This window comes from Pararge aegeria, chromosome Z, assembly GCF_905163445.1.
Source record: "Pararge aegeria chromosome Z, ilParAegt1.1, whole genome shotgun sequence".
Taxonomy (NCBI): domain Eukaryota; kingdom Metazoa; phylum Arthropoda; class Insecta; order Lepidoptera; family Nymphalidae; genus Pararge; species Pararge aegeria.
The window spans coordinates 4,515,975-4,534,871 of NC_053208.1; the positions used below are offsets into that span (position 1 = coordinate 4,515,975).

General features: G+C 34.1%; 1 protein-coding gene across 1 annotated transcript in view; it reads right to left on the reverse strand.

The window, feature by feature from the left end:
- Positions 1–5,145: 5,145 nt before the first annotated feature.
- LOC120636241 (glutamate receptor 1-like) overlaps positions 5,146–18,897 on the reverse strand; it is a 204,876-nt gene continuing 191,124 nt past the window's right edge. The window contains exons 15-18 of the mRNA XM_039907619.1: positions 15,326–15,489; positions 10,050–10,164; positions 8,992–9,252; positions 5,146–5,475 (exon numbers count right to left, since the gene is read on the reverse strand). Coding sequence (XP_039763553.1) covers positions 5,410–5,475; positions 8,992–9,252; positions 10,050–10,164; positions 15,326–15,489 — 606 coding nt within the window. The 3' untranslated portion in view covers positions 5,146–5,409. The remainder of the gene's footprint in view (positions 5,476–8,991; positions 9,253–10,049; positions 10,165–15,325; positions 15,490–18,897) is intronic.

The window sequence follows — 18,897 nt, forward strand, 5'->3', positions numbered from 1 at the left end:
GGTGATTACGTATCTCGCGACACGCTTGCGACAAGTGTAAATCTCGCGATCACTGCTATCAAATGTCACTTTTGTTTATAAATTGTATGTAAAAGTGAAGTTTGACAGCAGTGGTCGCAAGATTTACGCCTGTCGCAAGATACGAAATCACCCTGCTGATTTTTCACTAATAGGTGTATGTAAACAAATCTTAGTGCCAAGATTCTTATTAGTGAACTATGCCCAAAATTAATAATACAAATACATAGTTTTTTGTTATTTATTATTATTTTTATTGTATTTTTTATAAGTGGATTATTGATATAATTTACATGCCGATATACTTATGGCTCTAATTATCTAAACTAGTAAATATAAATAGAGCAAACTTTTTTTTGTTGAGTTTTATTTTTTGTATTTTTTTAGTATTTTTTAATTTTTTTTTTTGTGTATGTATATATTAACAACCTAAACTCAACTCGATATTTTGCAGCGTATTACAAACTATGAGAATATAACAACGATAATAACCATATAAACGCTAACAAGCTACTCGGGCTTCATAATCGGAAGAATCCTTGCAATTAATAAACCTTACTCTAATCATTTTAAACGAAATAAATATATAATTGATTTCACATTTTTTTTTGTTCATTATTGTATTGTTTTTTTTATTATTATTTATTTAAGTCGCTTAAAATATCACATCTGTTGGCACAGTAGCAGTATAATTGTATGTATATTAATACACTATGTTATTTCATGAGGTGTCAGTAAGGCAGTAATTTTACAACACTAAAAACATGTTGATAAGGATTGCTCAATGTTTGTTATAATGTTTTAATAAACCATGCTTAATATTTATCATGATAATATTATGAGGCACATTATTATCTATTTTATTGGTGTTTTGAAAGTTTTTTATTTTTTTTTTCATTCTCTGTTATTTTTTTTATTCCATTACAAGTTAACCCTTGACTGCAATCTCGCCTGGTGGTAAATGATAATCTGTTAGGGAGTATGTACTAAATCGCTTAGCGGCACGTCTTTGTCCATGGGGTGGTAACTAGCCGCGGCAGAAGCCTCACCAGACGAAATAGCCCGCGAAATTCATAAATGCGTAATGGTTGTTATATTAATATAAATTAATGTATATCATTTATTATATTATTGCTTAAATACTTTTATGGAATGCTTGTGGAATTGACCTTATCAAGGCAATCATAAAGAAAATTTTAATTTGCGTTGTAAATTGAGGCACCCATGCTTATAATTTTATTTAAGGCGATTATACATAACATTTTCATGTGTCATTATTATTTATGTTTCTATTATTTTAGTATGTAATAGTATTATTTTATTTTTATTGTATTTTCCATTGCTATCAATTTTATAAGATTTTTAAAAGCCAGGAGATGTGCGTACTCCGCTACACGTACACAGGGTGTCACAGACTAAGAAACTTTTCGTGATAACGTATTGAGCATCATGACTTTAAGTGACGTTCGTAAATGCATAAAAAAATTTTACTGTACGGTAAACTGATTTTATTTTTTAAATGTAGAACTAATATATTTTTTTTTTGTTCCATTTATTGTCATTAAAGAAAAAATTGTATTATTAAAAATAAATATTATAAAGAAATATTTATAATAATTGTGATTTTTATTATAATCGGCAAACGTCGATTTTATTCCTAGTATTATTAACTTTTTATTACTATGTAAAATACCAAAATCCACTACTTGCCTACTGGTAACCTTAATCTAATAATTTATTATTATTTTATAGAACTGCCCTCGAAAACCTATATAATAAACCATCACAAAGGCGAAAAGTTTTTACGCGCTTAAAAATTTGTAATTAAAGTTTAGTAAAAAATGGTGTTTTTCAAATTACATATGTCCTCATTGATCAATGAAGAATTTGTTTGAGACATAATTATTTGCCTCTGTATGTCACAGTAATCATTAAATAAGGATTAAATTATACTGGCCATATCATTGGATTGCATATTATATCTAGCAAGCATCAATCGCAGCAAAGACCAGTAGTTGTTATTTCCTGACCAGCCAAATAAAGCTTCAAAATAAAAATAATATAAAATCCTTAACTACCGTATAAGAGAAAATATGATTATGTAATTTTCTCTTTTATTTATTTTCCCAAGTTCTAATTATTATCTAACAATCTACGTAATATAGCCCTGGATCCTTCAATACATCAAACATAGCTACTTCTTACGTGTTGACTATTGTGAAAGTAACATATGTCACCCTCACATATCCACCATGGTGTTGAAATGAGCCAGCCACCCAGTAGGTGAAGGCAATGCACACTCGTAGTTAGGCACTCAACATGTCGCCATGTAACACAATATTAAAGTCCTACTACAATTTAAATCCCATTATATATTTTTTAAATATATGTGTTGAATATGGAATTTTCTTTAAATAATACAAAAGGTTTCCCATCCTATAACCATACTTAGTTCATTAGCACAAAACGGCACTTTCTCTTAATTATCATGTGCAAAAAAAAAAACGGAGAAGTATACAGCGTCGGTACTAGCTAAGCTGAGAGAATACTCTTTGGAGGTACTCGTCGTAAGATCCAATCCGACACTTTTTAGGTCTTTACGGCCCGGATCCAATGCTTGTTCACGATTGTCCGTCTATCGGCCGTCCTTCCGTCAGTGGTTCAAAATGCAAGTGTCAAAAAACTCGTCCGACTTGTGAACCATAATAAACTTGGGAGCGAGAAATGTAATTCGTTCAATATTAAAAAAGCGAAAAGTATCGTCCTGAAAAACGTCAAGGCCATCATCATCGTACTAACTTAGAACATCAAGGTCCTTAGAATATAGAAATGAGGAACCTCCCATTAGGACAGATGACAACAAATGATTCGCAATGACCCGCTGGACAGTGGACATAATTATACAATTGTACAACACTTCAGCAAATTTTTACAAACGTACATTTCTTAGGATCTTACAGCCAAAATTATCGCGTCTTTAAGAAGAGCGTTGTTCTGCTAATATAATAAGGGATTAGCTAAGTTTATTATAGGTTAGCTGGAGTAAGAGATATGCTCTCAGAATGCGTTCTATCGTCTCTAGTCAAATGTCTGTCTTATAGTCCTTGCCAAGTTAAAACGAATAGCTTTGTTCCTTCGCGCATCTTCATTACGCAGTAACCTTTCGTGGAATTTAATACTCGGTTTACATCAGAACTTAGCATTCCTGCACTGCGAGGAAAAACGATGGTTCTGCATTTTTCTAACTGTCCTATTTCCCAATGTGCTTTTTATTGATGTATTGAAGGATAACGTGCAAACCAAATTGAATACATCTCACAAATTAGATGTCATTGTCAACCCACCAGTTCACAACATTTAACTTGGCTCGTTAGTTTTCGCTATTAAAATATGATATGTCCACTAAGAACAAAATAGCATTTAAGATTGAAATTTCGATTCATCATCAGAGCAAGTTTTTTTTTAAATAAAATAGCTGTTACGTACCAAGGTACTCACAGCTTCAGATTAAGTTTATGTTCACTAAATTCCGTATAAAAATCGTCGCGTAGCCACGAACTATATAAATGGGTCGTAAAATCGATAAATTTAAATAAGCATCCTGTCACCTACCCGTCATTTAAAAGACAAAGTGTTGATTAACTTTAAACTTGTAAGTTAAAAACTCATATTTTAGTAATTCGTAAACGGAATATTTATATAAGTAAGTATGAATTCCTTACTAACGTAAAACCTTTGAAAGAATTAAGTTTACAATTTAATATCCAAACCAGGATCTTTATTAGTAATTTTAAACTGAATCAATAAGGAGTTGGAAAAATAAAATTTGAATGAACACAAACTGATTTGTTGAATATAACAAAATTTTCGCCCTTTATAAAAATCCAATCAATATGGACGACTCTACTATGGTATATCTTATACTCATCATCATCATATATAGCCTTCCACTGCTGGGCACAAGTTTCTGTCATTCAGGAAACAGGGTTTATGGCATATACCCACCATGCTGCTCCAATGCGGGTTAATGGGCTCTAACGATAATAATAGAAACTTATAGTTTAGCATGCTCTTTTAAAAGATCTTAGCCCAACAGGGTTTTGAACTCGTGATCCGTTGTTGAACATATTATCAACTATTAGACCCACGAGGCAGTTATATTTTATACTCGTATATATTATATAAACTTTAAAGAACATTGCTCTTTTGTTCCTCTTAGCATACTCTGATAAAAAATTGTTAGCTTAACAATTTACCGCAAGACTTTCTATAGTCAAGGCAATTAAACAATGAGCCCGATTATTTAAGATTCGTTTATTAATGACTTTTTAAGTTGAGCCCAATTAACTAAACCCCTTTATACTAATCAGCTCGTTTATTAACGTTTCTGATTAATTAATTATTGAAGATTCCATTTATGAATAAAATTGTTTAACGTCGAACCCATTTCAGGATGTCCCTTTTCAAATTAGTTTTAATTATTTATTGAGAAGTCCAACTGTTGACGAGCCTGTTCATTAGTCTATTATTGATTAACTTGTTTATTTATGAGCCTTTTGTTTATTTAAGGTCCTTTCGTTGACGAGCCTGTTTATTTTTATTAATCAGCCCTCAGTGATTTATTGCTGTTATATATGAAATAACCACTTGAAGGTTTGCGCTACTGGAGTGTAGAAGCTATCGCAAAACTCTTCAGGGCACGAATATATCAGGGAAAGACATTAGGAAGGGGGCCGTTATTATGACTAGACCGAATATAATGGCCCCTGATGAGACTGACTATTATTGATAAGCCCGTTTATTAATGAGTCCTCAATTATTGGTGATCCCGTCAATTCATGTGCCCAATTTCTGAAGACATAATCAACTGATGAGTCTGTTTATAAACGACCCCGTTCATTTACTACGAACGTATTTACATTTACTACGCCTATTTTTTGATGACGTAATTATTGATAAATACGTTTATTGATCAGATGATAAGTGATAAGCATATTAAACTTATGAGTCCGTTTAGAGATGAACCTGTTGATATTTGAAATTTCTTTTTACTGATTAGTTTTTTTACTAAAAATCCCTTTTTATTATTCTCTTTATTTAAGAGCAGCCAGTTTTAATTAGTGCGTTTATTGATGAACCTGATAATTATAGATTATCCCGTTAAGTAGGTTACCTATTTTTAATTATGAATGCGTTAAGTTATAAGCTTGTTTAATGATGATTAATTATTGGTGAGCATTGATAAGATGCAAGAACGTTGATGAGGTGATAGCGGATGAACCTGTTTAGTGATGACCTGCTTTACAATTGTATTTAAAGTTGATTAAGGTCAACATTGTTGGTTTTGCATACAGAAGAGCGGCGTATGTTAATGCCACCCTTCTCCGAGGATCAGACATGAGTGAAGCTGGCGTGGACTGCATCCTCCTGGGAGATCTGGGTGCCAGCGGGAAAGTACTGAAAAATAAAAAAGGAAAAATTAGACTCAGTTTAAAAAACGTGTTAAATGTAACGTGTTTTTAAGTTGTAGTTTTATAATGTTATTATAAATAATTATATGGTAGATAATTCTGATTAGTTTAAAATTTTTAATTTTAAAAAATAGCACAATAGTAACAAGTGATTTTTAAATTCAACAATCATAATATAGAAAAATAACAGATTATATTATTTATATCACAAATTATTATATTTTTTATTATTTATAATTTTAAGTTTTTGTTATTTGTAGATCGAACATATTAATGAAAATCGAAAGTCGTGTTTGATTTAAACAGTAGAAATGGTAATAACATATAGAGTGAAGGAACCAATACAAACTAAAAACAAAAACATTATCAAAAGAATTTACGATAAATAATTACAGATAAGACAAATGGGTAACCATATACAAGTTTTATGCAGGATGGTTTTTCTGATGCTACTATGATTCCAAGGAAAATGAACATGTAAAACACAAATACAATTTTGCATACGTATTGGATAAACTGTACAATTGAAATAAAAATATTTAAATAGAATATTCAGAGCTCGATTAAAAATAAAGTAACATAGGTACACGTGGCACAACCTTTGCGAGAGGTAATACAGAACTAAGTACGATCGATATTCAAAATGGTATACATTGGGAAACAAAAAAAAAAATGAGTGACACAATGAAGTGGGACGTAACTATTCAGTGGCTAGCCCATGTTGTTGAACATAGTAGGTTTGATATTAAGTGTACATGTAGGAGGTACTGATGATTTTTTTTGATTCACATTTTCCAGGAATTTTATACATTTCCTAAATAGCAGTCGTGAATGTGTAAACTCGAGGTTAAGTCATGGCAGAGGTGCTTGGTAGGGCAACCACTATGTGGTGAAACGGATGGATCGCAATCAAAAGGGAAGGGGTTGCAGAGATCCGCAAGCAAGCAGAAGAAGATTGTGACCTGTTGATAAATTCACTAGGAACTAGGTTCAAGAAAGCAACGAAAATGAAGAGAGACAATCCTATGACCTTAAAACGGGAAGTTGGGCCCCCGTGGAAGGCACGCCTGCGGCCCAGCTGTATGAGCCAGCGCTGGACAAAGTAGCATTGATCACATAAATCACCAGTCTAGCAACTTAAAGAAGAGTCCTTGTGCCTGATGTGAAGGATGCTGCGGCTTCAATCAAACAGATTGCGTACAATTTTCGATAAGACGCGGCAGTTGCGAGCCGAAAATGCCTGCCTGAATGCTGAAAAGGTTAGTCTTAGAAAGTAGCTGGTCATGGATGGATATGAAGGATATGGAGAGGCCGCGGAAGTAGGGTTCCGCGTCGTCTCCCACTGATTAGATTGAAAGGCTGCCTGCGCCCAGAATCGCAGCTTTCCCAACAAAAAATAAGACCAGACCGGCGTTTCGGCGTCAAAAAGTCGAAAGAAAGGGGGAGATTGGAAACCTAGGAACCTAGTCTGGTTGCCTAATAAAAGCCAAAAGTACAAAGACTGACGACGGCCCCGGGTCAACAGCGCACTAGGGCCCAAGAGGTGTAACTTTTTCCGATAAATGCTTTCTCATAAGGATTTTGGTTAGTCTCTTGTATTGTTTTGAGCTATGTTTTATTACGAAAAACGTAATTTTACAGGCTACGTTTAGTAGAGTAAATACGATGGGTATTTAATTTGTAGATGATTTTTATCCTGTATGTGCGTTTTAATAAAATTGATTAAAGAAATTGAATGGAAGAAAACTTAAATTAGGACTCACAGGTAGGGTGTGTTTAATAAGAATTGATAATTAGTAGCAGGGGTAATCTGTGAATTAGCCAAATTGGCGAATTTGGAGGGATGGGCCTTGAGTCTTTGTTTCCATACCTGATATTTTCGCGGTGTAGCAGTAATCTTGTAATTACAACATTGCTCAATATTATACGCATTATAAAAAGATAGCAAAGATATTTAATGTACTCTGTGAGTTGAGCGTACGAATTACAAAATACGGACAAAAACAATCTGGTTCAGCACTGAAGAATGTTCGAGTTGAAGATATTGGGAGTTCATTCTTCACGTAAACTTTCTTCGCACGCGAAGTTAACTCGATTCACAATTCGACTCAATATACAATTATACAAATATTTAAAAAGGGAATTGACATTACAAGAGGTATTTGAGACGAAACGGGACACATCATTCTCAACAAACAACAGATGCAGGATTTAAAGGTTTAACGACTTTGTTCATCATGTTGGACCTTACATAACATACATTGATAAAGACAAGGGGATCAATCGGTAGTTTTAGCGCTAAAAACTTACGGTTTGACTTACAACAACCGCTATAATTAAAAAAAATTCCGATGTCTATTGCTCATCACCTCCCGTCCAAGAACGAAGTCATTGTACTAAAGTAAATAAAGAAAAATGTTTGTGAGTATATTATAATTTTAATAATATTTTATTGAGTATTTAACTTATTTTATTGAGAACATCCTGGGCGACGCGGTGTGTTATTTAAATTTACATGTTCTTTCGAGCGAGTTGCAGTATTATGGAGAATAGAAAAAGCTTTTTGGCTTCTGCTACCTTTCTAGGGAACTGTGCTAGTGAACGAACTAAGATGCTCTACTTAGGGTAGTATTCTTCCGACTTATGCTCGTTCTTATTAAACCTAGCAGGCGCCCTAATCAGATGCAAAGCAAAGTGATTTGGGTGAAAAAGAACATATCACTAACTAAATGTATTTTCTTATGACTTTAGGCGCCGTCTAAAGCTACGATATTTGGACTGTAAAGTTTAGAGAACTCATAAACTGATACTTCACGCATGTTAAAATTTAATAACCTTAAATTGACACAAAAAATGAAAAGCATGATTATACAAGCACAAAATGCATCGTGTGGCAAGAACCATAGACAAGTTAGGTTGGTGAAAGTTAACTCTGTACCTATCTTCTTTAGTTGAGCTTTACTAACTTAGGCATTGCCTCGGCCGTCGTTAATGAAAACAGTTTCTAAGTGTCAAAACTTGAGTCATTTGTCATTTTTTTTATTTAAACAATAAACTTACATCATTACATTTTAAATTTAATTTAAACTTTATGTCTTATAATATATTAAATCATTTATTATACGGACATACAATACGTACGTACGTATACGTAATACGTACATAATGAATACGGAGATACCGTATTCATTCTCTTCTATTCTCTTCTCGAGCGGGTGAAAAACATTATCTACACCCATGTACACCCAACAATAGAATATCATCGTAGTAAATAAAAGCTGTATTTGACAGTTAGACAGTTCAAAAATAGGAGTGCTCCGATCGTCACCAAACTTTACAGGATTACTCGCCAGGTCAATCCGGAGATTCCCTGAAAGTTTCATTGAAATCGGTCCAGCCGTTTCAGAGCCTATACGGAACATACCCACGCACTTTCTCTTTTAAATATATAGATAGAACACCGAAAAACTTTCTCGTTTATTAAGTATGATTTTATACTGACCCCAGCAAAAGCAGCGCCATTCCATCCGAGTCGATCCTGATCACGTTGAGGTGTACGCTGTGGAGTCTTCCTATCGGCCGGTGACATTCTTGTCTTGCCCCGTAAAGCAGCCGTCAGAGGCACATTAGCCCTGGCTGCTTCTGCCCGTCCATGTTGGCAAAATTCGAGTAGAGCCACCCCTAATGCCAAAGCCAATCCACCAACTAGGACATAGAAGATGCCAGCTACTTGACTGAGTGTCATTTCGTTGAACGTTACCGTCTGAAACGTAAATAATAACAAATGAGGTTTTGTAAAAATGGAATGAGTAACAATTCGATTCCCAAATTTACTTTTTACTAGTTTCTGCCCGCGACTTCGTCTGCGTGCACTTCAGAATTGGGTCTATAGCTTCGCTCATTAAAACTTTTTTAATCTTATCACGGGAACTATTTACGTTAAAAGTATACCAAATTTCAAAGCTGTCTGCCCACGTCTTATCTCGTAAACAATGACAAATTTTCCCTCGAGAACTTCTATAGGAATCGGGATAACAGACAGCCTATGTTCTTTTACATCTCAAAGGCTTTATGCGTGCCAAATTTCATTCAAATCCGTTCAGCCGTTTTCGCGTGAATTAGTAATACCCACACTCACATTTATAATATTTATAGGATCATATTAGCTTATCTTATATTAGGAATCTCCTCAAGTCACTAAGGTTTGACGATCTCGAAGTTTATTAGGAGGTTCCGGGTACGATTTTTTGCAAAGGCAATTTGGAAATTTATCATTTCTAAATTTTCTCTGGTCTGGTCTGGTCTTGGCTAGTTACCACCCTACCGACAAAGAGGTGCCGCTAAGAAATTTAGTGTTCCGGTGCGATGTCGCGTAGAAATTGATAAGGGGTATGACTACCATACTCCTTAACATTTTAGCCCGCTACCATCTTACACTAAATCATCACTGAACACCAGGTGAGATTGCAGTCATGGACTTATTTGCAGAGGAATAAAAAAAGAAAATAAAAGTATTGCGTTGTTCAATAATCGCAAATTATGAAAAACATATTTTATTACCCCATCTTTGACCAGATCACAGTCAGCCTTATTTGTTGTTGACAGCCATTTGTTCCATAACCTCTGAAGGACGCCATTTCTCTTCATGCTGACGATCACAATATTTATCGCCTCCCTGCAAATGAGAGCCCGCCAATTTGTATTTCAGAAAAAAATTCAGTCGTATTCATTTGAGTCGTATTACTATATGACTCCAACGGAAAAAGGAGTATTGGATTAAAATTATCAATAAAACAATACGTAGTAAAACGTAATGCTGAGAACCTAAAGAAAATGAAACAAAACATTAATATATTATGATCATCCTCCCACAATGAGGAGGGGGTTAAGGTCTTAGTCCACTACTTAGGCCTTAGTGCTGGCCCTGCGCGGATTGGTGTACTAGGCATGCAGGTTTCCTCACTATGTTTTCCTTCACCGTTGAAGCAAATTATATGATTAATTGCTTAAAACGCACATAACTTAGAAAAGTCAGAGGTGCGTGCTGGGATTCGAAATCGGACCCCCGAAAGTAAAGTCGTAATCCTACCCACTGGGCTATCACCACTTCATATTATGATACTTAAATGAAATTATAAGGATACATTACTTAATGCCAAAATAAAATTAAGAATAACGCATCGTTACCTTTTATCAAATGAGAGGTAAAGTAGGTGGATTCTCAAAATATACAATATGAATATAATTATTGTGCCATCTGATTATCATTTTTACGCTGTGCTAATTTTATAGAGTATAATATTCAGTTGAATTATACATTTGGATATAGTCGCTTACGGATAGTTTGAATATGTTAGTTAGTAGTTTAATGGTCCGTTAACTATTGCCAAATAACCGTAAATATTAAATGATAAACCCATATTCGTGTTTTAATACCCCTTATTATAGAACAAATGCATAAATAACGTTAAATAATAATTTACAACACGTTGAAAACTATGCCTATATATGATATAAAATTGTCCTGTATTTAGTAGCTGTTGTTATTACAAAGCATCCTTTCTTTTATCTGCTTTGCCACCCATTTCCAAACTTTTTAAGACTCTATTATTATTAAACTCTTTATTTGTATACCACAACATTAACATATTTAAAATATAACAAAAACAGAAACATCGAAAGAAGTAGTAATACAAAAGGCGGCCTTATCGCTTAATAGCGATCTCTGCCAGGCAACCTTAGAATTAGGAAAAAAAAGAAGAGGAGAATAGACTGCTGGTGGTACAAATATTAAAATACATACATGCAAATAACTACATGCTAATACATAAACTAGTGTGCACAAATAGATAAAAAGTAAATAATATAATAAATAAATAAATATAAAAATAAACTAATATATATAATAACAACACTCTAACTCTAGATTCTAGTCAAATTTAAAGCAGGATAAGAAAGCTTGGTTAAATAGCGTACGAGTCTTTTGAATGACAAATTACATTAGATAACATCATACAATTCAAACACCGAAATATAATAATGATAAAATAATGCTGTTCTTATGGATTGTACTAAGGTTATTTGGCCATATTTAATGGTCTATTAACCAACTAACTAACGTTAACAAACTATCCGTAAGCGACTATATCCAATTGTATAATTCAACTGAATCGAATCTAGAAAGTCATTACGATGGCCCCTAAACTGCAAGGCCGGGTAATGTTGGCTAGGCCTGTAAACCGCGACCTTCTGGAATCGAATGCATCAGGAGACAATGGTGTGACCCTTTTAATGTCATTTTTTTTTTGAGTGGTTCAGTGACCCACTATAGAAATAGGTTATGATTATTCGATTGATTGATCAAACCTTGATTGATCATTTTAGTTGAATAACTCGCTTTATTGAACCATTATATATTTTTTAATATGTTTGTAATCATCCTAGCTTCAATATTTCTAACGAAGTACCGCTGTAGCATGTCAACAAAAACAGGTAAAAAAATCATAATCAACCAACACCTTACTCCGAGTGGTGTCGTTAATTCTCTGCATCCAATAAAGTCCCACATGAACCGCGGGTATAATAAAATGGCAGCAGTACGTTATAAAATGTAAATTTTAACTTGTTGTTAAAAATCACGTTCACAAATCGCACTCTATAAAAATGGGGGGGTGATATAAATTCGGAATGGGGGAGCACCTGCCACAGACTAAAGGAAATGATTGTACGAACACATTGTGACCTCATAAATGAAGTTATTTTATTGGGAGGTGATAACTTCAGTTAAAATCATTACTTCATATTAAGTCCGACATCGCCCTACCTAATTCTATTCAATTCCACTATAGATTTGTTAGAGTTGATAAGTTTCAATTCTCTGAGTACATACCTATATGCTAATAGTTACTGTTTAACGATGATAGCATAATCACTAAATCAGTATTATTTTAATAGGGTTTAAGTTTTTTTTTAATTATACCAAATTTTTATTAAAAGACATTTAGAAAAGAACTGGAAATCGACATGTAGCACAAGAATGTTATATGAACCCTTTGAACGAGTCACTCCGTTTCATCCAGCGTAGTTCAGCCATTATAGTCAAGCGCGAGTCAGGCATAACATTGCATTGTGTTAGTTAAATAAAATAAATAATATATATACTACGACGATACACACATCGCCATCTAGTCCCAAAGTAAGCGTAGCTTGTGTTATGGGTACTAGGATAACTGATGGATAATTTTTATGAATATTCATCACACAGATATTGTCCAGTTATGGGAATCGAACCCACGGCCTTGGACTTAGAAAGCAGGATCGCTGCCCACTGCGCTAATCGGCCGTCAAAAAAATTTAAAAAATGTTATTTTTATTGATGTTCAGAGTGGAGAACAGAACTATGTTTCTGAAAGGGTCCCCCGACTGAACATGTTATTAATTTTACTAAATTTTTAACGTCTATATGCTTCTTTAGTCTCTGTCAATTCTGTGCTGTTTGGCCCCGCGTAGATTTACGAGTATTCAGTATTCAACAGGGAATTACTACACACGGATGAGATACAAGCTGAATATCGGTAGCAATTCTATAATAATATGGTTCAGCGATTCCCAAACGTATAAGCATGTATAGTTATCCTAAATAATGCTGGGTTCGACGTTATATGCTTTTCTGATAAAACTTACTACAGAGCATATGTACGTTACATGTCAATAAAAATTAACTTAGAAGAAAATAACTGAATGCAAAAAATATATATTTTCAACAGCCAAGTCAAAAAAAACCTTTAAATCTAGTCTCGTTACTGTTGGCTATGAAAGTAGCAGAAAAAGAACGTTGTATACCATTAGAAACCTTTGTAAATATCCTCGAATATTAAGTCAAAGTTGAACAAGATTTACTTATAGAGATCATTGAGGTACTAACAAATCGAAACGGAGGTACAATATCAAACTGACTTTAGTTTGTTCGCTAGTTTTTAATTTTCTTGTGACTAATACAATACCTACCTAATGTATGTAATAAAAAAGTTGTACTATTAGTGTTCTATAAACTTTTTCATTTTCCATTCCATTTTTATTTTTTATATTCCAAAAATTTCTTCATGCCTGTATTTCCTTCAGTCATCAATAATATAATAAAAAATATTATTTACGAGTAAACAGGCATTTTTCAAAACAAACAAATTTTCCTTTTTTTAATATTAATAGTACTAGTGTATCTAGCACACTTCGATTTACTCGATTCCATATATAGTTGACTCAATTTTGCATAGAAATTGCTTGAAACCCAGGGATCAACATAATGGATCGGATCTTATGATTTAGTGATGCATAGATACTACGAAATATCTTCAACAAAACTGCGATAGAGCTTTCACCCACCTACATCCAAAGTACACATCTACCTACCCATTCCCCTCTGTACATATTACCGCTCTTTTATTTTCGCAGTTCTTCTAGAAATGGACTTTTACCGACCATTGAGTTTTTCCAATTTGATCCTTATACGATTTGTAGGTATACTCCTTTCGCTTATATTTTCGAGGCTATTCCAGTGAACGGTGGGCCATAATTTAGTTTTCTGCTCGAAGACACGTTATAAACGGTTAAGCGATAGCAAAAATCGGCAGAAATTCGTCTTGCTTTTCTGTGGATGAAGTCTTTGTTTTTGACATTGTAATTTTTTATTATTTTCCATCCTGTTAAATTAGGATGATGAGGTTTAGAATTATTAAAAAAAAGTTAAGAAAATTCTAAAAAGTATTATTTAAAAAATTAAGTAATCAAAAGCTACAGGTGCATATAAAACTATAGCGTTAAAGTAGATTTCGGTTATATGCCGTTCTTAAGAAATAGTACTTGAAACAGTTTGTCCATCTTATTACTTTTGTGGCGTCCCAGATTACATGCAAAAGCATTTTATACAAGAAAATAGCAATCCTTATATTATAATTGCGTGATAAACAACGTACGTAGATATTTTTACTTTTTCTCATCTTTCTCCGGCCCGGCTAAGGATATTACTTCCTAAATAAGTTTTGTGCGAAGGAAAATGTTATTCAAAACTTATTTTACTTTGTTACACGGCACATTTTTTGCACGGCACTTTTGCTAATGGAAAACAGAACACCTTTACTTACCTACTGATAAGTCAAACAATATATCAAGTCTGACCACAAACAGTAGGAATCAAATTCGACCATTCCTTACATATTACACGTACACATTATTAGCAATCAACAGTTTCTCATCCTGCATCCCTGGTTCTTTTGCATTGTTTTCACGCTCATCTTTTATCAATTAAGTTTAATTTATATCGTTGTTATAGGATTTTTTATTTTTATCAATAACTATCTCTTATCCGGAATATTTCCGCGACTTTTCTAGGACAAAACGGGTCTTATCTTTGTCTCATGGATGCAAATTCTATGCAAAGTTTCGCTAAGATCAGTTTGACTTTATACTCTGGCCTACTAAGATTATATTTTTAAATCACCCGAAAATAATAACTGGATTTTAAAGTCTATCCTATGACCATCAGCGGAATGGAAATTGTACATTTGTTAAATTTCATCAAGATTGGCAAAGCAACAAATACATAATACAACAAATAAACAAACAGGCTCACTTTCGCATTTATAATAATAGTATGAAAGTATGTACTATTGTATCTACTACGTTTTGCAGGCTCCAATAAATTACTTTATTCTTTCTTCTTTTATTTGTCAGTATTTAATTATTTTCAAGCTTTAACAACCAACGTTATAATTTTACCCAATTTGGTCATAATTCCGTGGTGCTAGTCAATAAATTTCTACTCAAATCGATCAGCTTACCTCAATGTGGACCCCTTGGTGATTGCAACGGCGAAATTGACTTCCTTGTATGTGCAAGCTCTTGTAAAGCCGCAATCATTGCTTCTGTCAATAAAGTGATTACGCAGCGCACCTTGGTTCATCTCCGCATCGGATAGTAAATTGCTTCTAGACCCTATGTGGTTCTGGAAATTCATGTTGTGTTAGAAATTGAATTGTCGATTAATTTTGTGCAAGGCTTTAATTAATCACAAATTTAGTCCATCACGAATATATAACATTAACACCCCTACATGGCTCTAATTCTCTATTTATTAATTTACTGCAATAACTTTATTGCGTATTTAAAGAAAACTGTACAGTATGCAATATAAGAAATATAACATGCAAAAGTAACCTTATCATTAACAGTGATATCTCCCACGCAAAGCAAACATAAATTAACAAATAACGACCAAGATGTGACTTGGCTCGTAAATATCGACAAGTAAAAACTTCATCGTTGAACTTCGTAGGGAGAAAGTGTAACAACAAAAAACTATGTATTTTTTTAATAGCCATCAGATCAATATTTGAAATAAATGGACAATAGCAGCAGATTCTTATAGGGATCAGTGAGGGCCTTTTGTAAGGCTTGGACCTACACTTAGAGTGAAGTTTGCGCAGTTGAGTTTATTCGACTACAGAATAATCAGCACGCCTGAAGTCAGAAATAGGGACCTCGGATTCGCGGACGATCACGCTATGCAGAGTTTGAATTTTTTTTTCCTATTTTGGATTCCTATTTTCGGTTTTTATTTATGAGGAAAATATGTCCTCTATGATCGCTCTGGTTCTCCTGGCGAAGGAGGCGTCACTACGCCAGGAGGAGTGTAAGAGAACTGGTTTATCAAGCCACTGTGCAAGACCTCATCAATAGCTTTTTGTATATCGTAACAACCTTTTGATATATTCTCCATGAGACGATGTGCTCGGTATAAAGAGGAGTGTTATGATCGGAGGTAAATATATTGTTATTTATCAATAGGGATAATAGAATTATAGGGATCTGGAGGTCTTTTAGCGTGCACATCCTTAATGTCACTATGAATTGCGTCACATTTTGGTTAAAGCGAGAGATGAAAAGTAGAGAGGAGAGACAGTGAGGATGGGTGTTACTTTGTGTCGGACTCGCAAGCCGTAGGATCCATGGAGATGGTTAACCTGTTAGTCTTCACCAGGTTGCAGTCAGCTACATGCGATGTTGAGAGCTCACTCAACGATCTTCTTTTGTTCGTCAAAGAGAGTCTTTACCAACCCCTGGGTTTTCCAGAGTTGTCAATAGTTATCATAACTTGGAAACGCATCATTGGCCCTTCGCTGATGATTACGTTTTGCGCATCCGGTGACCGTACCATATCGTATAATCAATAATCAATAGTCAATTGTCAATAGTCAAAATTTCCGCATTTTCCACAAAAAATTGCTGAGGGCATCACGCAAGTGGTTGGTTATTTGCAATGAAGCCTTAGTTTCTTGGGTTTTGACAAAAGATCCACTGCAACTTTGAGAATAAATCAAGTAGCCCGGAAAGCTTCTCGAAGTTAATGGTCGTATTAATGAAGTACATTTAGACAACTTGAGTTCTCACAAAACTTATCAGTTATTTATATACAATAATAATCGAATTATTAAATAAATCTATATCCGGAGTTAGTATTTTGGTTCTTTAATCCATACAAAAGTATGTGATCTCATATAATTTCGCCAAATCACTGACACTGTTAATTTTTTACAAAGTCACAACATGATTAAAATGAATTCGCTTGCCTTTTTTATTTAAAAAATAGCGCTAATAGGTCAAACAGCTAGAAGATTGTGTGACCAGTCGGTTATTATGATCTACTAAAATGCATGGCATCCATGCATTATCGATTTCCATCTCTTTTTGCTACAAATATTTTCGAAAAGTTTCAAAAACCCCAACCAATTGGTATATTCAACAGTTGCGTTGAGACTGTTTGACTGTATTGAAAAAAAAGAAATTACTTATAAATTTGCAGAGATGGAATCGGAAGCAACTCAAAGATGCAGTCTCGTGAAATATCCTTAAGTGCGATGCCTGAGATAGAATAGAACCTAGTGTTAGATCAAAATAGAGATAAAGATTCAAACAAAGGGTGATGAAGTTATCTTATAAACATGTAGGAATATCTTTTGAGTTAGTTGTATTATTGAATTCGAGCAACGCTCGTTAGAAACTTAATGGCCAAAAATTCTCGTAGCGTATTTAAATGCTAAGACTTGATTGGACTAATATAGATTAAGAACAAATTTATGTAGAACAAAAAATCATAACTTGCGAGCATTAAAAACTCATTCATTATAAAAGGTAAAAGATTTTTCATAACAAGGAGAGAATTGTACACACATACATTTTTTGAATCACTTCTAAAATATTACACAAGAAACAGCAAACGCTCGCTAGCTTGTAATTGCGTTGTAGGTTTTATAGTTTTTATATCGCCATTGTTGGCTTTAAGGTTAATTGGAAATGTCCGAGAATAAAGCAATTTATCACTCATAGTCCTAGCTCAAGAGCTAGTGATCCCTAGAGCTTCGTTATAAACCAGAACTTTACCCTCTCTTCTTTCTCCTATCTCCCCTACTATACTACTATAAACACTATAAACACTTGTGTTAAAGTAGAAACGGAACGGAGTGTTACAGTGACAGCGATGTGAGATTGACGTTTGTTACTTTTGTTAATGTCAGCGATTGTCATATTTAAAAAAGGGACGAACTTTACGACCTAATTTAATTCAATTTAATTCAATTAAAAAACCTCTGGTGAAAACCCTTTAATTTTTTTTATGGCAGTGCTTAAACTTGTTTCATCAAACATGCATTAACTATTTGTTTACCCTTATAATCTACTGCTGCTATCGACTGCTATTTAACATGGTGGTAATTGATGTTGCATTGTAAGTTGTGAGCGGACTAACCTGTTAGGGGGTATGGTAGCTATATTATAGAAACCATAACCCCTAATCGGTTTTTACGTGGCATCGTACCGAAACACTAAATAGCTTGGCTCTAAAGGAATTGCTAGTTAAGAATATCTGACGAGCTCTTGTTCTACAAAGGATGAAGAGTTCGCGTAATTAATGTGAGGGGGTTACTACAACGTCTGTTTGGTATTCAAAGCACGTAAACCAACGTGAACTCTGAAATGCTTATTTTAAGCTATAGTAAATCAACCGCTGCTTCACAATAAGTATGAATTATAAAAAAATATCGTTTTCTCGTTTCGTCGTCATCATTATCATATCACCCTGTATCCGGCCGGGCTCCTCACACATTGAGAAAGCGTTAAAGCCATATTTCACCACGCGGCCCCAGTGCCAGATTGGTGAGAGATCCTTTGAGAACATTATGAAGAAAACGCATGCAGATCCATACTCACGTCCAGGCGTTTTTCTTGCCACAGTTGATGCAAGTGATGCTTCAAAAGCACATAACTTAGAAGTTTAGAGATGCGTGCTGGGATTCGAACTGGGCCTCCCCAAATAGAAGTCTAGTGGTTGTCATATTCAATCCGATCACGAGGTTCG